Here is a 19,489-nt window from a genome sequence, read left to right on the forward strand (position 1 = left end):
ACTTTTTTCATTTTAATTTCATTTTAATCAAATTTTTATTAAAATTCATACAAAATACTTCAGAAATGATACATTCAATTGGTTAGTAACAAATAACCAGACTGCAGGAAAATCGTTCATCAAACCACCATTAAAGGCATCAGTGATTAATCAATAAAAGATAAAAGCAAATGTGGAGATTTGCCTAATGTATATATGCATTTTCAGGTATTTCATTAAAATGTCTCTGGGGGGAAAAACTTAAATAATAGATAAATAAAGAATACTGTAGAAATTATATTAGCACTAGGAAAACGTATGTGAAGACTCCTGCTGGTCAATTCATGTGCAAAATGTGAACCAGCCACAAAGAAAACCAGATGTTTAGGATTTTGTTACATTTTATGAAGCTCAATTCATATTTTAGAAATGTTCTTTAGAAAACAAATAAATAAAATAAAACTGGCATATTGCCTTACATTATGTTTTAAGTTAAGGGAGGAGACAAATGTGCTCATTGGAAAACCCACAGGTCCACGTTAGTTTTGCATCAGCTTCCAATCTCATAGAGAGTCCAAGGACTTAATAAATACTGAGACAAGTAGAGAAGAGGAGACGCCCCAGTCTCCATGAAGCTCTGTGAGCTAAACCTGGCTCACTATTTCAGCATCCTCCGCCACGAACCACTGGAGTGGAGTCCCGTCCGCAGCCCTCTGCAGAATCACATTCCCCGAGCCCTGCGGAAGCACACGGCACCGGTTACTGGACACGCTGCATTTTCTACGCGCCTCCATTGAACATCGCCGCCTCCCGCTGCACCGACCTGTTTGAATGGAGGCAGATGCGGCGAGGTGGGACTGGTCCCGCCCGGGGCGCCCGCCTTCTGCTGCTGGTTCCTCTGGTGCCAGGACCTCAGCTCCTCCGACACCGCCTCCCGGGGCATCGGCCGCACGGCGTGGCTCGGGTACTCCTTCAGCGACGGCGTGCGCGCCAGCCGGGTGTACGGCGGCGGCGGCCTCAGGATTCTCCTCGGGGACAGCGCCCCCTCCTGCCGCTGTCTCTGCGGAGGCGGGGGGTGCCTGCCCGGGTCCAGGTCCACATGGCCCGCCGCGGCCCTGGCGTGGGCGGGGCCGGGCTGAGGCCGGCTGGGGGTCCTCTGCGCTCCTGCCTTCTGGGCTCCAAGGTGGAAGCCGTAAGGCGGCGGGCACATCCTGGGGGTCCCGGCGGGGCCGTCCCCGCAGCCCATGCAGGAGGAGGACGAGTGCTCGGAGCCGCTGTCCTCGGAGCTGGACACGCGCGGGCGCAGGGGGGAGTGCGCGTCGGGGCCGGGCCGCTCCTTGTCGGCGGTCAGCCTGCTTTTAGGGAGTCTAGAGGGAGAGCGGCACAGTCGGATTATGGCGGCCGTTAGTGGACGGACACTGGTGGCGTCGCGGGCGCTCGGTACCTGAAGGACTGCGTGTACTGGCGGCGGATGTGCAGCTCCGGGGTGGAGGGGGCGCTGGTGGAGTGGCTGTGGCGCAGCGTGGAGTTCCTCACAAACTGGGTGAGGGGGATCCTGCTGCTCTCCGTGGGCGCCTGCGCGGCTGCCGGGCTGCTGCTCAAAACAAGAGGGCCGAGATGACACCGACAGTACAACCGACAACAGCCCGACTCCTTCGTTCCAGCCTCCTACCTGGACCTGCTGCTGCGAGCAGACGGGAGCCTCGAGGCCTTGTCGTAAGGCTGGTCCAGATTGGACTCGGCCCACGGGGCGTTCTGGATGGGACAGCGCTCATATCCCACACTGATCTGGCCCAGTGGCTGCTGGGTCTTGGCTGACAGCTGGATGGGGTCTGAGTGTGAGGGGCCCAATGGCGGCGGGGAGAGGGGCCCAGGCGTGTCCACATCTGTCAGCGAGAAAGAGCATGGTGAGTGGGAGGCGGAAGGAGCGCGGGTGACCGCCCGCCGCGTGTTCCCTCACCGTCATCCAGAGCCGCCACGTCGGACAGGGAGCTGTCGTCGGACACATCTGCACAGACAAGCGGATGGCGTCAGGCGAGTTCCTGCGCCGAGCGCAGTGCGCGGCGTGGCCCCTAGGGGGCAGCGCGGTCACTGACCTCTGTGCTGGTCTCTGGGGACGCCGACGCCGACGCACGGCGAGTTGCAGCCGCTCTTGATCCTCTGCTGGAACACGGCCTCCTGCAGGTCCCGCACCTTCTCCTCCTCCCGCTTGCACTGCCGCAGCCGACTCTTCTTCTGCGGTTTACTGAGGTTGCCTTCCCGGGAGAGCCGTCGCGCCGCCTCGTAAATCTGCCGCTGCAGAGCCAGGTCGGTCTCCAGCGCGTGCAGCTCTGAGTCCTGTGACAAACGCGAGCTCTGATGCTTAGCTTTAGCGGAGGAACACAGTCTCCACAAACACTGAGGCAGCTCTGTACCTGTTGATCCAGGTGGATCAGACCCTCGTCCAGCTTGAAGGAGGCTCCGATCCTCCTTCTGACCCGAGGGAGCGTCTCATCAGGCATCAGAGGGAAGTCTGGGGGCATCGTGCCAGTGAGCTCCTGCTGATCCCAAGCAGTCTCAGTATCAGATCATCAGCAAGGACTTATGATCTTTATCATGTCTCAAAGCGCAGGCGTCTGCCAGGGAATGGGAACTCACGGCCTCCCTGATGCACAGCTTCCTGAGCTCCAGCAGGCACAGCTCCAGACGCTCCTCCAGGGACTGGTGCTTCAGCTTCAGGGCTCTGGTGTGGGTGGTCGGGTCTTTCACAGGGGACGTGGGGCTGTCCGGACCTGCAGCCAAAGCATCACCAAGGATGAGGCTCCACGTTTCTATCATCCGCAGCAGCCAGAATGTGCATGTGAGCCGTTACCAGAGTGGAGGATGATCCCACTGTCGTTGTCGCTGATGTCCTCCTTGCTCTCAGTGGCCGTCATCTTTATGATCTGTCTGGAGTTGTTTCTAAAAGCCCAGAAGAAGAAATGAAGGGAATTAGTTGTGACTGCTGGAACAGGACGACGCTCCCCTTTAGTTTTCGCACCACACGGCCTCATTCAGACTCGCTGCCGACGCTTGACTTAACAAAAGTCAATGTGCGAGCCCCCCCCCCCCCCCCCCTCCTCCTCCTCCACCCCTTTCTTCCACCCGCGTCACAAAAGAGCGGAGCCCCCGCGGTCGCCGCGGCGCACGTGTGGGGGGTCGGCGTGAATGGCGGCGCCATGGCGACGGGAGCGTGTCGCCGCGAGGCGTGTCAGAGGGCGTTTAAAGAGCTCAGAGAAACGCAGCAGATGGCAGCGGGAATTACTGCGCTCGTGGACCGCACCTGTTCCACCCCCGCCCCCCCCCGCGCTCCCATTCAACCAGTGTCTGAACCCTCAGGGGGCTCAGGAGCGGAAGAATGCATCAGATCACGAGGTTCGCCGACACGCGAGCGCCGTTCACGGGTGTCCGACCCGTTGTTTCCCACCAAACGTCTGACTGAAAAAAACAAAAACAGGAGCGAGACGCACGAAACCGACTGGAGAAAACTGGGGATGAACTGGGGATGAACTGGGAAGAGGTCAGGCAGCGCAGCAGATCTGCGGCGGCTGATGCCTCGGGACGAGACCCAACCTCAAAGAGAACGCGCCTTTGATCTTCCTCACTTTTTAGGTCAAGTCACTTCTTCTGGGTCTCACATGTCTGACATCACACTGGCACGAAAAGAGGATTCGGGAATGTGTTTATCGCTGGGTCACTTCCGCACCAGACATTTATCAGAGAGTTTCAAAAACGCTGATCTCCCGACAGTTGCCTTTGTGATAAAATCATGTAAAGCATCAGTCACGTGGTGATAAATGATGCGTTATTAGTCAGGAATGAACACATGAATGGATGGCCGCTAATCCCCAGCTCCTGCCTCATCCTCTTTGTTTGGAGATCGGTATCAGGCCTTTTCCTGTCGGGACCAGGAGAACCTCCTCTCACAGGACGTTACTGGGCCGGGTCCTTTCAGCGCAGCAGCTCATGTGAACGGCCCGACCCGGTGAAACAACACTCCAACAAAGGCCCTGTGTCCCGACCGCTCCGCTAATCTGCTGTGGGCGCTATCTGCTGACGACTCAGCTTCTGCCGAGCGGCGCTGGGACGGGCTGTCGTCTCGGAGCGACGTCAACAGAAGTGCAGCCCGGTAATGAGAGTCAGACGGGCTGATGCGGGATTTACCCACTCACACCCCATAACTCTGAGCCTGCGGTCGGAGGTCTGGGCCGAGCGGGTGGGCGTAAAGGTGCAGCCTGGAGGCAGCGGTACCAGCAGGCTTAACACTGTAACTGAGCAGAGTGTGTGATCCACGGCGATGACGACCCTCCAGGACCGCGTCCGGACCCCGACGCGGGCCGACCGTCCCTGCCCGTCCTCCGCTCACTGGACTGGAACCGAGCACCATCTGCGGAAGTGCGTGTTTATGGCGAGAGATGCCCCCCCCTCCTCCCCCCACGCCACCCGTTCCCATGAGCCCGCGGAGCTGCGATCCCCTGGAACGCCGCCGCCACCGCCGCCGTGCTCATTACCACTGTGGTCGGCCCAGGAATTACCAACGGGGACCGGCTCCGCCGAGGAAACAGTGAGGGATGCCTGGAACCAGAGCGAGGCCCGGTTCGAACCCTGTAATTAAGATTCTCCGCTGAATGCTGATACTGTGGAAGAAACCAAATGACTTTGCAGCATGCCTTATTTCGAAGTCTGGTGAAGCGCCAGAACCCATTCAGCACAAGGGATCCGGTCCGTACGCAATGCCGGGCCGCTGGAGGAGAAGCGAGAAGCGAGAAGATGTGGGCGAGCGACAGGAGAGAACGAGGGTTGTGTTACGACGGCGAGTCCGTACGTCACTCGTGCTGAGTCTGGAACCTCCACACAGCAGCTCGATAAGAACCCATAGGTGTGATCAACCGCCCAAACAATGTCCGTCTGTCTGCTTCTGAGCCGCACAATGGTTGTTTTGCAGCAGAGTCATAAACGGGGCCTGCAGTCACTGGAGGCCATATGCTGTCCAGACACAGCATCTCTGTCGCAGCTCGGTGACAGCGTCAATACAGCAGGCGAGCAGAGGCGCTCCATTGTTCTCCACGGGCCGAGGACCGCGGCCCGCGGCCCCCGAGGCCCCGGAAAGGACCCAGCTTTTCACTGGACCCCGGACCTGAGACCTGGAGGACTCCCTGGCGGCACCGAGGCGCTGCCTTTAGCGCCGCGGTGCCGCCGCACGGCTGTTGGCACCTCCAGGAGACGTGTTTACTCGGCTTATTCCGGTGGCCGCAAACACACCCCACAGTGTTGTTTGTGTGTGAAGCGCTCGCGTCCGCAGCACAGGCCACAGTGAGACGGACCCAACACAGTGCTGCACTGTTACCACGAGTGTTAGGTTGATACAGATTAATACAGACAAGTATTATTGTGCCCTGATCCCGTAAAGCAGAAACACACACACACACACACACACACACACACACACAATAATCCACTAAATGTCCTGCATGCACATTTGAACCTAACTTATGAGCAGAGAGCGCAGCCAAATGTTCACTTCTCAGGATTAAAGGAAACGCACTCAGATCGTTTGGCTGCTGCGTGTGGTGATCGCTGCTTTTTAACTGCGGTATAAAAGCTGAATGGGCTGAGGAACTGGATTTGAACCGTAGTTTAAATGCATCTGCCAAACAACTGCAAGGCTTTGAACTTAATTTGAATATTCCCAGTCTTTGTCACTTTCCACGTCCCCACCATTGTACTTTGTAATCGATCACATGTGCTCCACAGTCATGACAACACAGCTTCCACTCATCTCACAGTGATTTAGAAGTTACCGATTCGCGTCCCGCGTCATAACGAGCACTCTGTACACCTTTACACTGAAGGTTTGAAGCTCTTACCCGAGGCAGTAGTAGCGGCAGCTGGGCTCGTACCTGTCTGCTCCTCTACAGCATCCTCTCCCAGCTGTTCCCTTTCTCTCTGCTCTCGCTCGGGAGCAGCGCTCGGACGTCCGCTTCACTCGGCGCCGCAGTCTCAGCGCGGGGGCGCAGCGTCACGCCGCTCCACGGAGGCTCCACGTGCTCGCCGGTCTCGACTACCGTTTACTTAACGGCGTCCTACGCGTTCCATTTATCTTCCATAAATTGCTGATTTCATGCACACGGTCACAGAGGTAGTGCTAATTAGTTTTCTGTGCCTGTGACCCCCCCTCTGCTGCGGAATGGTTTGCTCCGACTTTCTAGACGCGCTCTGCGCGCTGAGCCAGCGCGCGGCTCATTGAGGGGCTTTTGATTTGAAGAGAGGCACAATAGAGCAGCGAGGGACGAGTGTGGGTTGAAAGGAGAGACCCGGGACATCTGGGGAGTAACACAACAACGACACGCTCACTCTGCCCCTCAATAAGGACTTAATGTAACGTTTGGAAAGCGTGAGCCTCAGGCGTCCACCGTGACACCAAACCTGGATTATAAACATTATAGGTTATTTTTATAGATAACGATTTTCGGTGAAGTGAGGATGTTGATTTTTTAATTTAGCACACAATTAAAAATAAAGACTAATGTTAAACAGCAGTTAAAACTATTAACTTTATAACCGTACCATTTGCTATTGTTCACTTCAATAAAGTACTGTTTTCCCCTATTCTTAGTTTTATTTCTCACATTTGAGATTATTTTTCGTCCACCAGCAAAAAGTCTCTGAGAAATGCTAAACACAGCTGCTTTTCGTTTCATTTTGGAACATGATTCAAAACATGATTTGTAGCATATCAATAAATTGGGAAAATCACTTAAAGCATCCGGTCTCCCTCTCAACCAGTGATAGCACTTGTAGCCTACAAGACTTTAAAATATCCAGTGCAATTCCTTTATTTGTCCTCAGCTGGTGGTTTCCCTGGACCTCCCTAATGTCCCACATGCCTGAACCGGGCCCTTGGGGGTTTCCAGCCTATATATCCTCCACAGCTCCAGATGGCCTGTGCTTTCTCCTCTCGTCTGGTGATGGAATGAAAAGATCAGCTAATTAAACAAAGTCCCGTATCCATGTGAAAGCAGCGTGAGAGCCCTCGGGGAGGAGAGCTGCATGCTAATCAATCCCCAGCGCTTTAAACCGCGCGCGACAAAAACCACGCATCTCTGTAAACCATAAAGCCTTTATTTCCACAGCACAGACGCACTAAAAACCCGAAGTCAGGAGAGACACAAGGAAAAACATGCACGAACGTAACACAGGAGATTTCTATAGATGAATGGCTCTGTTTGTAAAGACCGGATTCCAGTTAGTAAAGATGTTGAACCGTTGCTGCTTTACTTAAAGAATAAATGCAAGAATTTAATTTGGAAAAAAAACGCATTATTATAATCATAAAAAAATCAAATAATAACTTATTGATCCACATTAATAGCACTTCCTCATCCGTGGTAGAGCTGTGGTTGCTTTCCAGAAGGTGGTTCTACGTGTGTGTGTGTGTGTGTGTGTGTGTGTGTGTGTGTGTGTGTGTGTGTGTGTGTGTGTGTGTGTGTGTGTGTGTGTGCGCGCGTGTGTGTAGGTCCTCACAATCAGAATGCAGGTTAGATGTTACTCAGCGTGTGGATTCAGGGCCACTGTGGTGAGAGGCTGCAGGGGCTGATGGGAGCTGCAGGGGCTGATGGGAGCAGCGTCCGGCCTCACTGCTCAAACGTCTGCGTTCGCCTCAGGTTGTCCTTCACGCGGACAAACTCCGGGACCTTCTGCTGGTTCTCCCGCCGCTTGATTTCCTCCTGTTCATACTGGAAACGTGAAACACGGGTCAAAAACGTGCGAGGGCGACATCGGATACACCTCAGGGGTTATGAGGTAATAAGACAAGGAATACGCATGTCATGTGACCTCAGTGGGCGCCGACCTGTTACTGTCTGGTACTGAGGTGTGAAAGCGTCCTTCTTTGTTTAGGTGGTAATTAACGACCCTGTGAAGGGGAGAGGAAACAGCCCAGATGCTGCAACACTGGGGTTTATTCTTTAAGATACTTATCAGGTGTTATTTATCTGCACCGTCTGTGAATAATGTCAATAGCAGCAATACACATAAATGAAGTAGGAGTGTTCCCTCTAACATGTAGCTATTTCTAAGAACTGTTTCAATAAAGCTGGGTTGTTTTCCTAAAAGCCCACTCAGTCAGCGCATTTAAACTCCACGGCGACTCTGTCACGTTGCCTCTGACCTCCTGCAGTTTCTGCTGCCTCTTGCGGAGCTCGGTCTCCAGGTCCGAGGGCCTCCGCCGGGCCATCTCCTCCTCCTTGTGCAGCTCCAGCCGGCGCTGCTCCATCACTCGCTTCAGCTCGGGCTTCTCCTCCAGCAGCAGGCCCCTGCACCACGGGAGTCACACACGCAACTAGCTCAGTCCGGCGCCGGACCAGCGGCTCTCAGCGTTCAGGGCCCGTACCGTTTGTGGCTGAGCAGCAGCTCCCGGTGCAGGTTCTGGTAGCTCGGCGCCTCCGCCGAGGAGCCGTTCAGCCTCCTCGGGGGCAGCGCGTCGTCGCTGTCGGCCGTGGACGGACGGGACAGCAGGTGTCCGACGGAGCTCTCTGAGGAACAGAAACGCTCACGATAACAGCGCCTTCCACCGTCGGTTATCATTCGTTGGTGTCTGTTCAATGGTTGCGTGCAAACTTACGTTTCTTGAGAGGCGCATATCCTGATTTCTGTCAAATGAGACAGTTAATGGTGGAAAAAAAACAAGGCACGTGGTTAGTAAAGTTAACGAGCCAGAACTAGACGTGCAAAACAGCTTCTTCATTGTGACCTCTCTTGATCAGACGGGGACTATAATTAGATTAAGGTTAGAAGGGACAGTGTTGCCTAAGCAGCAGAGCTGAGTTTCCTTGGAGCCCAAGGTGACGTAACAGCTCTGGAGTCAGCAGTAAAAACAACAGGAAGCGCCGAGAGTACGATGGAGTGAAAACAAACGATTTGAGCTTGCACAGTTATTGACTCTGATATCAGAACATGAGGTGAAACTGATAAAAAAGCAGATAACCCTGATTAGACGATCACACTGATCTGGGGTCAGATAGTGGCTTGTCTAAGAAGCATCTTTCTTCAGGTTCTGTTTTGCTCGTTTTAGCCACATAAGCCTCAGATCCCGTCCGTCCTCGGGCCCCTGCAGAGAGGCTGAGCTGGGAGGGAGCCCGGCCGGCGGGGGCCTTCCTGGAAGCCATTGTTCCAGTCAGGGCAGGGACGGAGTCCAGCAGAATCAGTCCACCTGATCTCTGACCACCTCCAACACGTGTGTTGTTGTTACCCAGCGCAACGTCTCAAATCATTTGTACCCATGTTTAGAGACAACACGTGCAGACAACAACTGGAAAAGCGACTTGATCGCTTTGGGAACACTGTAGTAGCCGTTAGCTCGACATTCAGCACAACACAAATAAAAAACTAAACTTTTACACATGCATTTCACAGTTCAAATCACGGTTTCCAGGTAACCGTGAGTAAAGAGGTCAAATGACCTAATAATATAAAAAATGTATACAATGAGCAGAACTATTCTAGACACTGTGGACAACATAAAGAGGCCTAACAAAAACACAATACAGCTGTGAATGCAGTTAGAAGCTGATGAGGACTGAACCTCTGATGGACGACCCCACAGCCGTTGAAGAAAACCACTCCAGAACTCACTTTTTTCACAGTTGACCCCTCCATGGCAGAACGGTGGAGGTTCAGTGACAGTCGCCCTGCTTCAGTCCATCGCTTTCTCACTTAGCCCCGGTCCGTGTGTGTCTCTCCCACTGCAGCCATTTATAGCCACACAGAGTGTTGCTGCTAAACGAAGGCTCCTCAGACTCAATGTGCCACGTAGCAGTGGTCAATAGTGGTAGTAGACGCTGAAATCTTATTACGCCATTCAAGATTACCTCACAACCCCCGCAGGCATGGGAAGCTAGATTAGTTAATTGCTGCAGACAGAAATGCAGCTTAAGACCAAACCAACACGACTCCTCAACCAGAGACAACAAAAGCTTTCAGGCGCATTTAGTGTGAAGCAATTTTAATATTTTACTGGTTCTTGGTGCACGTTGAAATGTAATAGAATAGAATAGAAGTAATTTAAACTCAAAATCAAGTTTCTTAAAGGGACACAACAAAATATAATCTTATATTATCTACGTATATGATTTTTGAGTAGTAGCCTCCATGTAATCTACCACTACAGCATGAAATATATAGGACGTGCATATTTATTTACTTATTCATATATTTGTTAAATTAATGGCCTAAAACAGGTTACATAGATTAATGCTTGTAATGCAACCGATGTTATGTATATACTGTAGGCTATTGGATAAAAAAACAAATAGACACAGATTAATCAAAATACAGAAAAGGTGAATCTGTTTTGTGTGTACATGTTGATGACTTGGTCTCTTCAAAGCTTATTCTTCTTCACTAGTTACTTTGATAATTTTTGTGTTGTCATTTTTATTGCACTTTTTTCTTAATGTTACATTTTTATAGTTTAGAGTAAGTAGTAACGCTCCGTCTCTAAATGCTTTAATTCCAACAACGTCCACACGAGGGCGATAATCACACAAAGTCTGACGTAACGTCACGACTACATCCGGTGTCAGGCTTTAAACGTGACGCGAAACTTCCTCCGAGTTTACTGTTTGAATGGCGCGTGTGTGGAGTGGTTGTGAGAGTGTTTGGCGAGTGACTGAATGAGTGTCTGAGTGAGGGAATGTGTGGCTGTGTGAATGAGTCTCGTCTTTAAAACCTACACAGTGATCTTATTTGATCTGGTCGGAGTCGGGCTCTGTTCTGATCGGAGATGATATGAAAAGCGCTCGCGAGCCTCCGTGGCGGTGAGCAGCAGGCAACGTTGAACCTCAGGGCCTCCACGCTTTGAGCTGTGGTCAGAGGTGATGAATTGATCAGATATACTAGTCCTGAGAGGCTCTGGGTTCATCTCAGCGCTTCACTGGACAATGAGTATAGAGGCGATTCTGATCTTACCACAACCGAAAAGCTGGTCGTCTTGGACGGTGGAGGGCCATGCGTTGTGTCTACGAATGCTTAATATGACCACATGTTTCATTGGAACTCCTGTGGATTCCCAAGTTAGGGTGTCGTAGCTTGTCTTGACTTCATTGTAACTGTGTTGAGCTCCAGGTAGGCGTTAGGCCGCCATCTTTGTTTTGATTTCAAAGTGGATGAAATGAGTTAGTAAAAGTGTAAGTAAAAGTAACGAACTACGTAGATTAACGTCGCACATTTTCTTACATACTGCAATGTGCATTTTGTGCTTTTAAATAAACGTATTTACCTTTTAACCATTGTTACATTCTTGTTCTCCAATCACCATAAATGCGTGAATGTATATGGAATGTTTTAAAGTCTAGTCCGGTATGCTGCTAATCTATGACGTCATAGTTTAGAAACAGCAGGAGGACGTCACTGTTTGGACGTATAGAGCCGCAAATGTAACCTATTCAGGATAGAAACACAAGCAAACCAGTTTTAAGTCAAAGTCTACATCACAGTGCCCTCTGCTGGGAAGTTAGTAACAACTACATAGAGCTCCAATTATTTTTGAAGTGCATCTTAATAATTTCTAGGTGACAATAACTGTCAGGTATCGTTACACATAATGAAGTTTCATATACACCGTGCCACTAGCTGTAGACCTGACAATTTTGCGTCGTTGAGTTTAATTTTATATACCCTTAAGCTTTCGCGCTGCTCAAAGTCTCGCGATAAAAAACGACACCAATCTTTGTGTATACTCGTGATTGCTCTTTTCCAATCAGCTTTCAGCTTCGTCTCGCCGGAGCGCGCGAGGGCGAACACCAGAGCAATTTTCTCAAACAGGCTGCTCTCTGCTGTACTGTTGCGCTATAACTATGGCCGGGGCCAGCAAGAAGCAGCGCCTAAGTCACTGTAGCACTGGCTCTAATACGTTAAGCAGTATCTTCATAGGCAGTCAGCGCGATGCAGCCGGAGGAGAGGGTCCATTTGTTGAGGGCTCCATACTCCGCATCACCATGAAAAACTTCCTGTAAGTCTTTCGCCGTTAGCGAACCTCGGAACAGCGCGTGTAAAGCGAGACTTATTTACATACGCCACTGTTTACATACAGTACACACCCTTGCTAAACGGCTAACGTTGAGCTAGCGCACATTCATTACTTTGTCTAACATGACCCTGCTTTAGGATACGAGATCGCCGAGCTTATGGTGGAAAACAGCCTGCTAATGTAACGCAGGGCTGTATGAGTCATTCTATCACACTGTCATGTAAAACTCGTGTGTTCAGTGACAAAGTCAAGTCTAACCTGGAATCAGACATGCACGTTGTTAAGGATATCAGTTTAAATACTTTTCATTACTTGCGTTTAACGTACCCCCGAATAAAGAAATACAATAGGTCATTTTTATTCTGCAACTGAGCTCATGAAACACAGCAGGACGGACATAAAATTGAGCATTAAGTAGATATTTCGATGTCCTTCGATTGCTTTAAAAGGCTCCAGTTACCAGGATCTTCCTGCAGATGTAGGCGGTCTGACATGGTTTTTCCTGTGTGACGTCTCAGACTGGCACAGGCACAGATAAGAAAACTGTTGTTTGCAGGCATTCATACACTCTACTATAACCGGTTGGATAAAATGTATTGATCTTATTGACATTGTTTTGGAATCCTTTATTTTAGAAAAAGTGTCTCACCTTTGCTACAAAACACACAAAACACTATTAAAACCTACCTTGTACTTTGACAGGACCTATGACTACTCTGAAGTGCACCCTGGACCTAATCTGAACATGATTGTTGGAGCCAATGGAACTGGCAAATCCAGTATTGTTTGTGCCATCTGCCTGGGTCTGGCTGGGAAGACCGCCATCCTGGGCCGAGGTGATAAGGTAAGGACCAGTGTAACGACCACTGGTAGAGGCATTTTCAACATTAAATGAGTTGTAATACAAAGTAATGATGGCTGTTACCTGTAGAAAGGTTGACAACTCAAGTCGGTGAATCCTGTTGTATTATTTTACTGCATGTGATGAGTTGTCTTAAAACTCTACTTCAGTGACAACCTATATTATTGTTATAATTATCTGTCTCAAATCTAAAGTAAATCCTATATTTCATACTATTATTATATATGAAGTAACAGCAGTTCTGACAATTATTGATAAAATTTAATGTTTGCTTTTTCTTTAGGTTGGACTTTATGTTAAACGAGGATGTCAAAAAGGATACATTGAGATTGAACTGTGAGTTATGAGAAATAAGTTTCACTATGTGTTAACAGTCAAGATATTTGACTTTGAATAGTATTGTTGTCAGTAGTCACATACCATTTTCATAGACAGTGTTTTAGCAGTGCATTACCTTATTAGGCAGTAATCTTTTCTCAATGCTGGATATTTTTACTCAAGGTACAAGGGTGGTGGTAATGTAGTGATTAACAGAGAGATCCATGTGGAGAACAACCAGTCTCTGTGGATGATGAATGGAAGACACTGTAACCTGAAAACAGTGGAAGAGGAGGTTAAAGCGCTGCGTATTCAAGTCAGCAACCTCTGCCAGTTTCTCCCTCAGGTTTGTGTTTTTTTTGTTGCTCACAGGTAACTTTGTCTTAAACGTTACATTTCACCTGCTGACTTCTGATTGTTTTTTTTTTTGCTTGTTTGGACATACAGGAAAAAGTGGGTGAGTTTGCTAAAATGTCCAAAATTGAGTTGCTGGAGGCAACAGAGAAATCAGTAGGGCCACCAGAGATGTACGAATATCACTGTGAGCTCAAAAACTTCCGCAATAAAGAACGAGAACTGGAGGTAATTGCGTTTTGCTAATTAATAGAATAAAAACATAAAAAATAAATTTTAAAAGTTGTAGAGCATATTGATCAGAGAATGATTGTTTCTGTAGCAGCCATATTGTACGTCTGTCTCTAAATTATTACTGCATCTTATTCAGTTGTTCTTATATACAGTAGAAATAGCCTAATGCTGGTTTTCTCTGCAGAATTTTGTGTTTTTCAGCATTGTGCCTTTTGTGTTTTTATTTAGAATGTTGCAAAAGAGAGGACTGGCTTCCTAGAGAAGGCCAAGCAGAGGAACGAGAGGAACAAACTTGATGTGAATCGTTACTATGAGATGAAAAGGCATCTGGATGTGATTGAGCTGCTTGAGAAGAAGAAACCATGGGTGGTGAGTGGTCTGACAGTATGCAGTCGGGCTAACACTGAATTCTTCAGACTGTGTGAAGTCTTTCTCCATTCCTGTGTTGCACTAGGAGTATGAGACCACCCGTAAAGAGCTTGAGGGAGTGAAGAAGGAGCGGGAAGAAGCCAAAAGGCATCTCTCTGCCTTGAGGCAATCCCAGGCACCAATGCTGAGGAAGATCCAGCAGATCGACAACCAGCTGAAACCTACTGAGGCACAAATTAGGGCAAAGGTTAGAAAGCAGACATTGTTACAACCAGATTTATGCTTTCCCTGTGTCAACACATTTAGGCCTAAAGAAGTAGTGTTGGTGATGTGCTTTGTTAAAAATTATGAAAAAATAATAATCTTCAGACTGCTGCTATCAAAGAAGCCTCTCTGAAGTGCAAGCAGAAACAAGATCAGTTGGATCGAAAAACCAAAGAGGTAGGACATTTTTATTTAGCACTGAAAATGCTTCTTGTATTTTCTGTTTGTTAATACATGAATCATATATAAGTTAAAAATGTACATATTTTATTTGCAATGTGTAGTTATATGGTGGTAGAAATTTATCTAAAAATTATTTGGTTAGAGTTATTTCAATATCAGATCTGTATGCTTCTGACTTTTTTTATCTTTTGCCCTGGATTGCTGATAATGAATAAAGCTCCCCGTTCTTCTTTACAGATTGAAGATATTAAACAAACACTGACACTGAAGAAGACTGAGGAGGAAGACCACCAGAAACGAATTAGCAACACCAGACGGACCATTGAGGACCTGAAGGCAGAGCTTGCCAAAGTTGGTGACCAACCAGATGTGACACCACAGATCAATGCAGTCAATGTGGAGCTGAGAAGCATCCAAGTAAAGAAAGCCAATATCGAAGCAGAGAAATCTGACCTACGCAGGGAGAAGGACAACGTTATAGCGGAGTGCACAGGTGGGTTTTCAGACAATCACGTACTGTCCTCTGTTGTGATACCAGTTTTATCTTTCCACAGTCCACTGTAACTCAGCTTGTTGCAGTCTAAACAGAGCATTAGGCATTGCTCATTTTTAGTTAATTGTGTTTTGTTTTTTTCCTTGCCAGCGCTGGAGAGAAAGCTCAAAGATATGAACAACATGATGAACGCTAAAGAGGAGAAGCTGCGGGGAAAGCACAGGGACACACATACTGCCCTCCAGTGGCTCAGGCGAAACAGACATATGTTTAGTGGGAATGTGTTTGAGCCCATGATGCTGGTGGTAAGTAAAAATAAACCCTAATAAATAAAGTGGATTATATGTGCCATTGGATATAAATTGGATAGTGTAGTGGTGGATTGCTCTTGTACAGTAGAACAACAAGTAATTTATAAACACTTAGCTGAATGTTTATTTAGTAGTTATTAGTGCTATAGAATTAGCATATTGCAGCAGTAATTTTCTCTGGATAGTTTGTTAATGGATATAAGACAGCAGGTGTCCTAATGCAGCTTCTTTGCCCATTCCGTAGATTAACATAAAAGAACATCAATATGCTAAATATGTAGAGACCCACATCCCATTCCAAGACCTGCGTGCATTTGTCTTCCAACGGAAAGATGACATGGAGAAGTTCATGAGGGAGGTCAGTGTGCTGTAGAGTATGATTGCCATAATTTGCCTCGGAGCAAATAATAGCGGAGCTCGATGTTTGACAAGTCCTTTCCAACTTAACTGAAGGAAAGCAAATGGTGTGACCTGTGCCTACCCTTAGGTTCGTGATAACCAGAACTTAAAGGTGAACTCCATATCTGCTCCAGCGGAATCCTGTTCTAAGCAGCCACCCTCACGAAATATTGAGTCTCTTAGGTGAGAGGAAATATTTTTTTTTTCTTAATGTATGTAATGTAAATTAATGTGTACTTCATTTTTGATGTAACATTGACCTTCAGGCGTTTTGGGTTCTTCATCTTCCTGCGTGAGATGTTTGATGCCCCCGATGAAGTGATGAGTGTCCTCTGTCAGCAGTACAAGGTGCATGATGTGCCAGTGGGCAGTGATCAAACCAAAGCTCTGATTAAAACGGTTGGTTCCTTTTGCTCTATTATCTTAAATGTACAGAATATTCATCCATCCCTCCATTTTCTTGTACAGAACATACAAGAGAATAATATAGCTGCTGAATCGTTACTGTTTATTATTAATGTGCATTTATTTGTCTTCCTTTAAGGGCATCCCTGCTAACTGCTACCTTTTTGTGTTGCTTTTCCTCCTCATAGGTTATTGAGGAGCCCTACCTCAAGGTGTTATACACAAAAGATGAGAGGTACACAATTAAAAGGTCGCTTTACTCCAACAAGATAAGTACTAGCAACTCAGCGATCCGAGCTTCACAGTACCTCTCAATCACTGTGGACGCGGAAGCAAAACAAGGGCTGGAACAGCAGATGGCGGTAAGGGAATGGCAAACGATTGTGGCTGAAGAATAAAGATCTGTTGTTTGTTAACTGTTGTTCCTCAATGCAATCAGACCTGTCAGTCGAAGTTACAGGACATTGATGAACGGATGAAGGCCCTGCAGAAAGAAGCAGTGGCCTTGGATCGGCAAGACAATGAGCTGCTGGCAGAGAAGAAGCGTTTGTGTGAGCTGAAGGGCAAAAAGAGACAACTAGAGCAGAAAATTAGCACCAAGCAGGACAGGTAGGCCCGGCTTCAAAGATCAGAGCCGGTACTGTAACTTAATCTGTGAAGATGAGTCTAAGGCAGGTCTATGTGTTCAGTCTGAGACAGATGGAGCAGAGTGTTATTGACTTGAAGACCATTGAAGAGGAGACCAAAGAGAAAATTGCAGCTGTCAATTCCCAGAAAGTGACCATAGTTGGATCATTTATGACACATATGAGGGTATGGATCTATGAACTACAATGTTTTTCTGACCCTTCCAGGATGTTTTTTATTGCTGTACTCAAGCATTACGTTGACTCGTGTATACTCTCTCAATCTAGCTGAGAGCCAAGCTGTCTATGGAGAAGGTGCATCTGGCCTTGGAGACAGTGGGACTGACAGCAGAGAAGGCCAAGCTGGAGAACGATTGTAGAGAAGGCGCTTCTGAACTCACGACCACTGATGTAAGTGTGGGGCGCATGCGCGGGCGTTTGTCTATATTTAAATGAACTGGTTTCTTTTAACTGTGTTTGTTATTGCAGCAAAAATGCAGCCGTCTGGAGGAGAGAAAGATCCGTCTGACAGAACAGTGCAAAGCCCTGTTAAAGAAAGCTCAGTCAGTCTGTAGGATGCAGCCGGATGAGTCACTACCTAAAACACTGCGTGATGTTAGTGTCTATTCCAGTGCTTAATATTACACTATATACTTTATCCTCATCCTTCTTGTCATTATTTCTTAACATGTTTTTGGATGCAGGCCTTCAGCGAGCTGCCTGACACGCTGGATGAGATTGATGCCAAGCTGAATGAGGAGCGGTCCAGAGCTGAGTGCTTCACTGGCCTCAGTGAAAACGTAAGCAGGGCCTATGACAATAATACAAGGATAAAGGGTTAATTTGTGCTAGAAGGAGGGTTAAATGTATGGTTGTTTTTTTTTAAGCTCAATCACTGTGTGTGTGGGGCACTATTTTATTGTTGCTTTTTAAATGTCTCTGGGCTGAAGGTTGTTGATGAGTACAACAAGAGAGAGCAGGAGATCAAAAATCTGGAGAAAGAGCTGGAAGAGCAGAACAATGCTCTGAGCGCCTACCGACAGAACATATCAGAGGTGCCTGCCGTTATCCTGGATTTGTTATATGCTTCAATCTATGACTGATTGAAAATCCTGTGTACGTGTGCGCATACTGACTCTGGTTTGTGTCGCAGGCGAAGGAACGATGGCTAAACCCTCTTAAGCAGCTCATTGAACAGATAAACGTCAAGTTCAGCGATTTCTTCCGCTCCATGCAGTGTGCGGGGGAGGTGGACCTACACTCGGAGAATGAGGTGATTACATACAAGCAACGTTACATAAGCCTAATTTGACTTTGTGTAAAAGAGCCATTCTGTGTTTTTTTTTCACTCTTCATCTTTCTTTATTCGATGAGATAATTCTGAATTATTGCTTTATTATATGACTGTAGGAGGAGTATGACAAGTATGGGATACGGATTCGGGTGAAGTTTCACAGCAGCACTCAGCTCCACGAGCTGACGGCCCATCATCAGAGTGGAGGAGAGCGCAGCGTCTCCACGATGCTTTACCTCATGGCCCTGCAGGAGTTGAACCGCTGCCCCTTCAGAGTGGTGGATGAGATCAACCAGGTTCTCATCTTTTTGATATCTTTCTCTTTTTTTACACATGCAGAACGGTGTGAACAATTGTGTAATTAAAAGGATCTAATAATTGTGACCGGTGAGCTCAGAGTCTGTTGATCTTCTCTGTGCAGGGCATGGATCCAATAAATGAAAGAAGAGTCTTTGACATTGTCGTTCGCACAGCCTGCAAAAAGACGACATCCCAGTACTTTTTCATCACACCAAAAGTAAGCACCACTACTATCTTAGGACTGTGTGTCCAGGTGGAAACAAGATAATCATCTCATTGAGCACGTATTCACAAGTACATCTGTCATCTATGATGATAAAGTGTCTGTAGGTAAAGACTAGGACAGTTCTTTTCTCTGTTGCAACGCTGCCTTCAAGTGGCCGCAAATGGTATTGCAGGTTTCAGTGCTCGTAATAAGACTAAGCCTCTTGATTGCTCTTCAGATTATCTCTTTGTTTAACTAAACGCCGTCTCCTCCTGTAGCTGCTGCAGAATCTTCAGTATGCTGAAGAGATGACCGTCCTGTGTGTCCACAACGGCTCCTCCATGCTGCCGCCCAACAAGTGGAATGAGAAGACCTTCATGAAACGGCGCTGCCAGAGAAGAGTCAGAACGTGACTCCTCCAGATTCACCTCAACTGTCATGTGTCACCAGTGGCATCAACTCTAAAGTTAACTTATCAATATTTGATGTTAATTATAATTTCTAACAAGAATTCACTGTTAAGCTGTTCTGTTTCAGATATTCTGTTGTTCAAACCTTCTGTAAAGATTTTAAATAATAGTAGTGTGTTTTTTCTTTTTCATTTGTTTCATATGGGATGGACATTAATAAAACAGATGGAGCAATATCAGAGTGGTCTTGCCCTGTCTTGTGTTTTCTGAAGCAGATCAGGCTGATTCACTTTGTACATGGTAGCATCACTGCTATGCAATGAAAGCCAAATTGTTTAGAATATTTTTTTTGTTCTTTTATCAGGTGGTTGTGATTCTGAAAGTTCTGCAGTTTTGACATTAAAAGAGTAAAAGCATGTTTTATTCCAATATTGTTT

At 47.6% G+C, this 19,489-nt stretch overlaps 3 protein-coding genes and 1 non-coding gene across 5 annotated transcripts; 2 read left to right on the top strand and 2 right to left on the bottom strand.

The window, feature by feature from the left end:
* Positions 1–13: 13 nt before the first annotated feature.
* Positions 14–6,520, bottom strand: inavaa (innate immunity activator a). Its single transcript, XM_029157525.3, has 10 exons — positions 5,865–6,520; positions 2,831–2,919; positions 2,617–2,750; positions 2,394–2,516; positions 2,076–2,316; positions 1,940–1,987; positions 1,652–1,865; positions 1,424–1,573; positions 803–1,346; positions 14–716 (listed from the first exon to the last, which is right to left on the bottom strand). The coding sequence occupies exons 2-10, from the start codon at positions 2,892–2,894 to the stop codon at positions 624–626; spliced, it is 1,611 nt and encodes a 536-aa protein (XP_029013358.1). The 5' UTR covers positions 2,895–2,919; positions 5,865–6,520; the 3' UTR covers positions 14–623.
* A 301-nt stretch (positions 6,521–6,821) lies between these two features.
* On the bottom strand, positions 6,822–9,966 carry zgc:195245 (uncharacterized protein LOC565483 homolog). Of its 2 annotated transcripts, XR_008695161.1 has the most exons (6): positions 9,631–9,966; positions 8,621–8,648; positions 8,390–8,531; positions 8,168–8,312; positions 7,522–7,733; positions 6,822–6,959 (listed from the first exon to the last, which is right to left on the bottom strand). XR_008695161.1 is itself a non-coding variant. In XM_029156663.3 (5 exons), exons 1-5 carry the CDS (start codon positions 9,652–9,654, stop codon positions 7,632–7,634), a joined length of 441 nt encoding a protein of 146 aa, XP_029012496.1. In that variant the 5' UTR covers positions 9,655–9,958; the 3' UTR covers positions 7,102–7,631. The 2 variants fall into 2 exon arrangements, 1 of the variants encoding a protein (XP_029012496.1); XM_029156663.3 differs by lacking the exon at positions 6,822–6,959 and having other exon boundaries at positions 7,102–7,733; positions 9,631–9,958.
* A 652-nt stretch (positions 9,967–10,618) lies between these two features.
* On the top strand, positions 10,619–10,964 carry LOC114859498 (small Cajal body-specific RNA 2). The gene has a single exon (XR_003786538.1). It is a non-coding gene; the product is annotated as a small Cajal body-specific RNA 2 (non-coding RNA).
* A 780-nt stretch (positions 10,965–11,744) lies between these two features.
* On the top strand, positions 11,745–19,291 carry smc5 (structural maintenance of chromosomes 5). The gene is made up of 24 exons (XM_029157096.3): positions 11,745–12,007; positions 12,728–12,869; positions 13,171–13,223; positions 13,389–13,551; positions 13,653–13,787; positions 14,022–14,162; positions 14,248–14,409; positions 14,532–14,603; positions 14,847–15,102; positions 15,253–15,407; positions 15,658–15,771; positions 15,901–15,995; positions 16,079–16,211; positions 16,406–16,579; positions 16,657–16,826; positions 16,907–17,030; positions 17,132–17,254; positions 17,333–17,458; positions 17,548–17,643; positions 17,794–17,898; positions 17,997–18,116; positions 18,254–18,433; positions 18,559–18,654; positions 18,921–19,291. Exons 1-24 carry the CDS (start codon positions 11,853–11,855, stop codon positions 19,053–19,055), a joined length of 3,225 nt encoding a protein of 1,074 aa, XP_029012929.1. The 5' UTR covers positions 11,745–11,852; the 3' UTR covers positions 19,056–19,291.
* The last annotated feature ends 198 nt before the right edge of the window (positions 19,292–19,489 follow it).

This window comes from Betta splendens, chromosome 7, assembly GCF_900634795.4.
Source record: "Betta splendens chromosome 7, fBetSpl5.4, whole genome shotgun sequence".
Lineage (NCBI taxonomy): Eukaryota > Metazoa > Chordata > Actinopteri > Anabantiformes > Osphronemidae > Betta > Betta splendens.

Bases quoted from the DNA above. Each gene is read 5' to 3' on its own strand.
- zgc:195245 (XM_029156663.3), bottom strand. From the start codon at position 9,654: ATGGAGGGGTCAACTGTGAAAAAA. The intron at 8,649-9,630 runs GTGAGTTCTGGA...CTCATTTGACAG, and splicing joins AGGGGTCAACTGTGAAAAAA to AAATCAGGATATGCGCCTCT. The intron at 8,532-8,620 runs GTAAGTTTGCAC...TCTGTTCCTCAG, and splicing joins ATATGCGCCTCTCAAGAAAC to AGAGCTCCGTCGGACACCTG.
- inavaa (XM_029157525.3), bottom strand. From the start codon at position 2,894: ATGACGGCCACTGAGAGCAAGGAGGACATCAGCGACAACGACAGTGGG. The intron at 1,866-1,939 runs GTGAGGGAACAC...TCTCGCTGACAG, and splicing joins CGTGGCGGCTCTGGATGACG to ATGTGGACACGCCTGGGCCC. The intron at 1,574-1,651 runs GTAGGAGGCTGG...TGTTTTGAGCAG, and splicing joins GCTCGCAGCAGCAGGTCCAG to CAGCCCGGCAGCCGCGCAGG.
- smc5 (XM_029157096.3), top strand. From the start codon at position 11,853: ATGGCCGGGGCCAGCAAGAAGCAGCGCCTAAGTCACTGTAGCACTGGC. The intron at 15,103-15,252 runs GTGGGTTTTCAG...TTTCCTTGCCAG, and splicing joins CGTTATAGCGGAGTGCACAG to CGCTGGAGAGAAAGCTCAAA. The intron at 18,117-18,253 runs GTGATTACATAC...ATATGACTGTAG, and splicing joins ACCTACACTCGGAGAATGAG to GAGGAGTATGACAAGTATGG.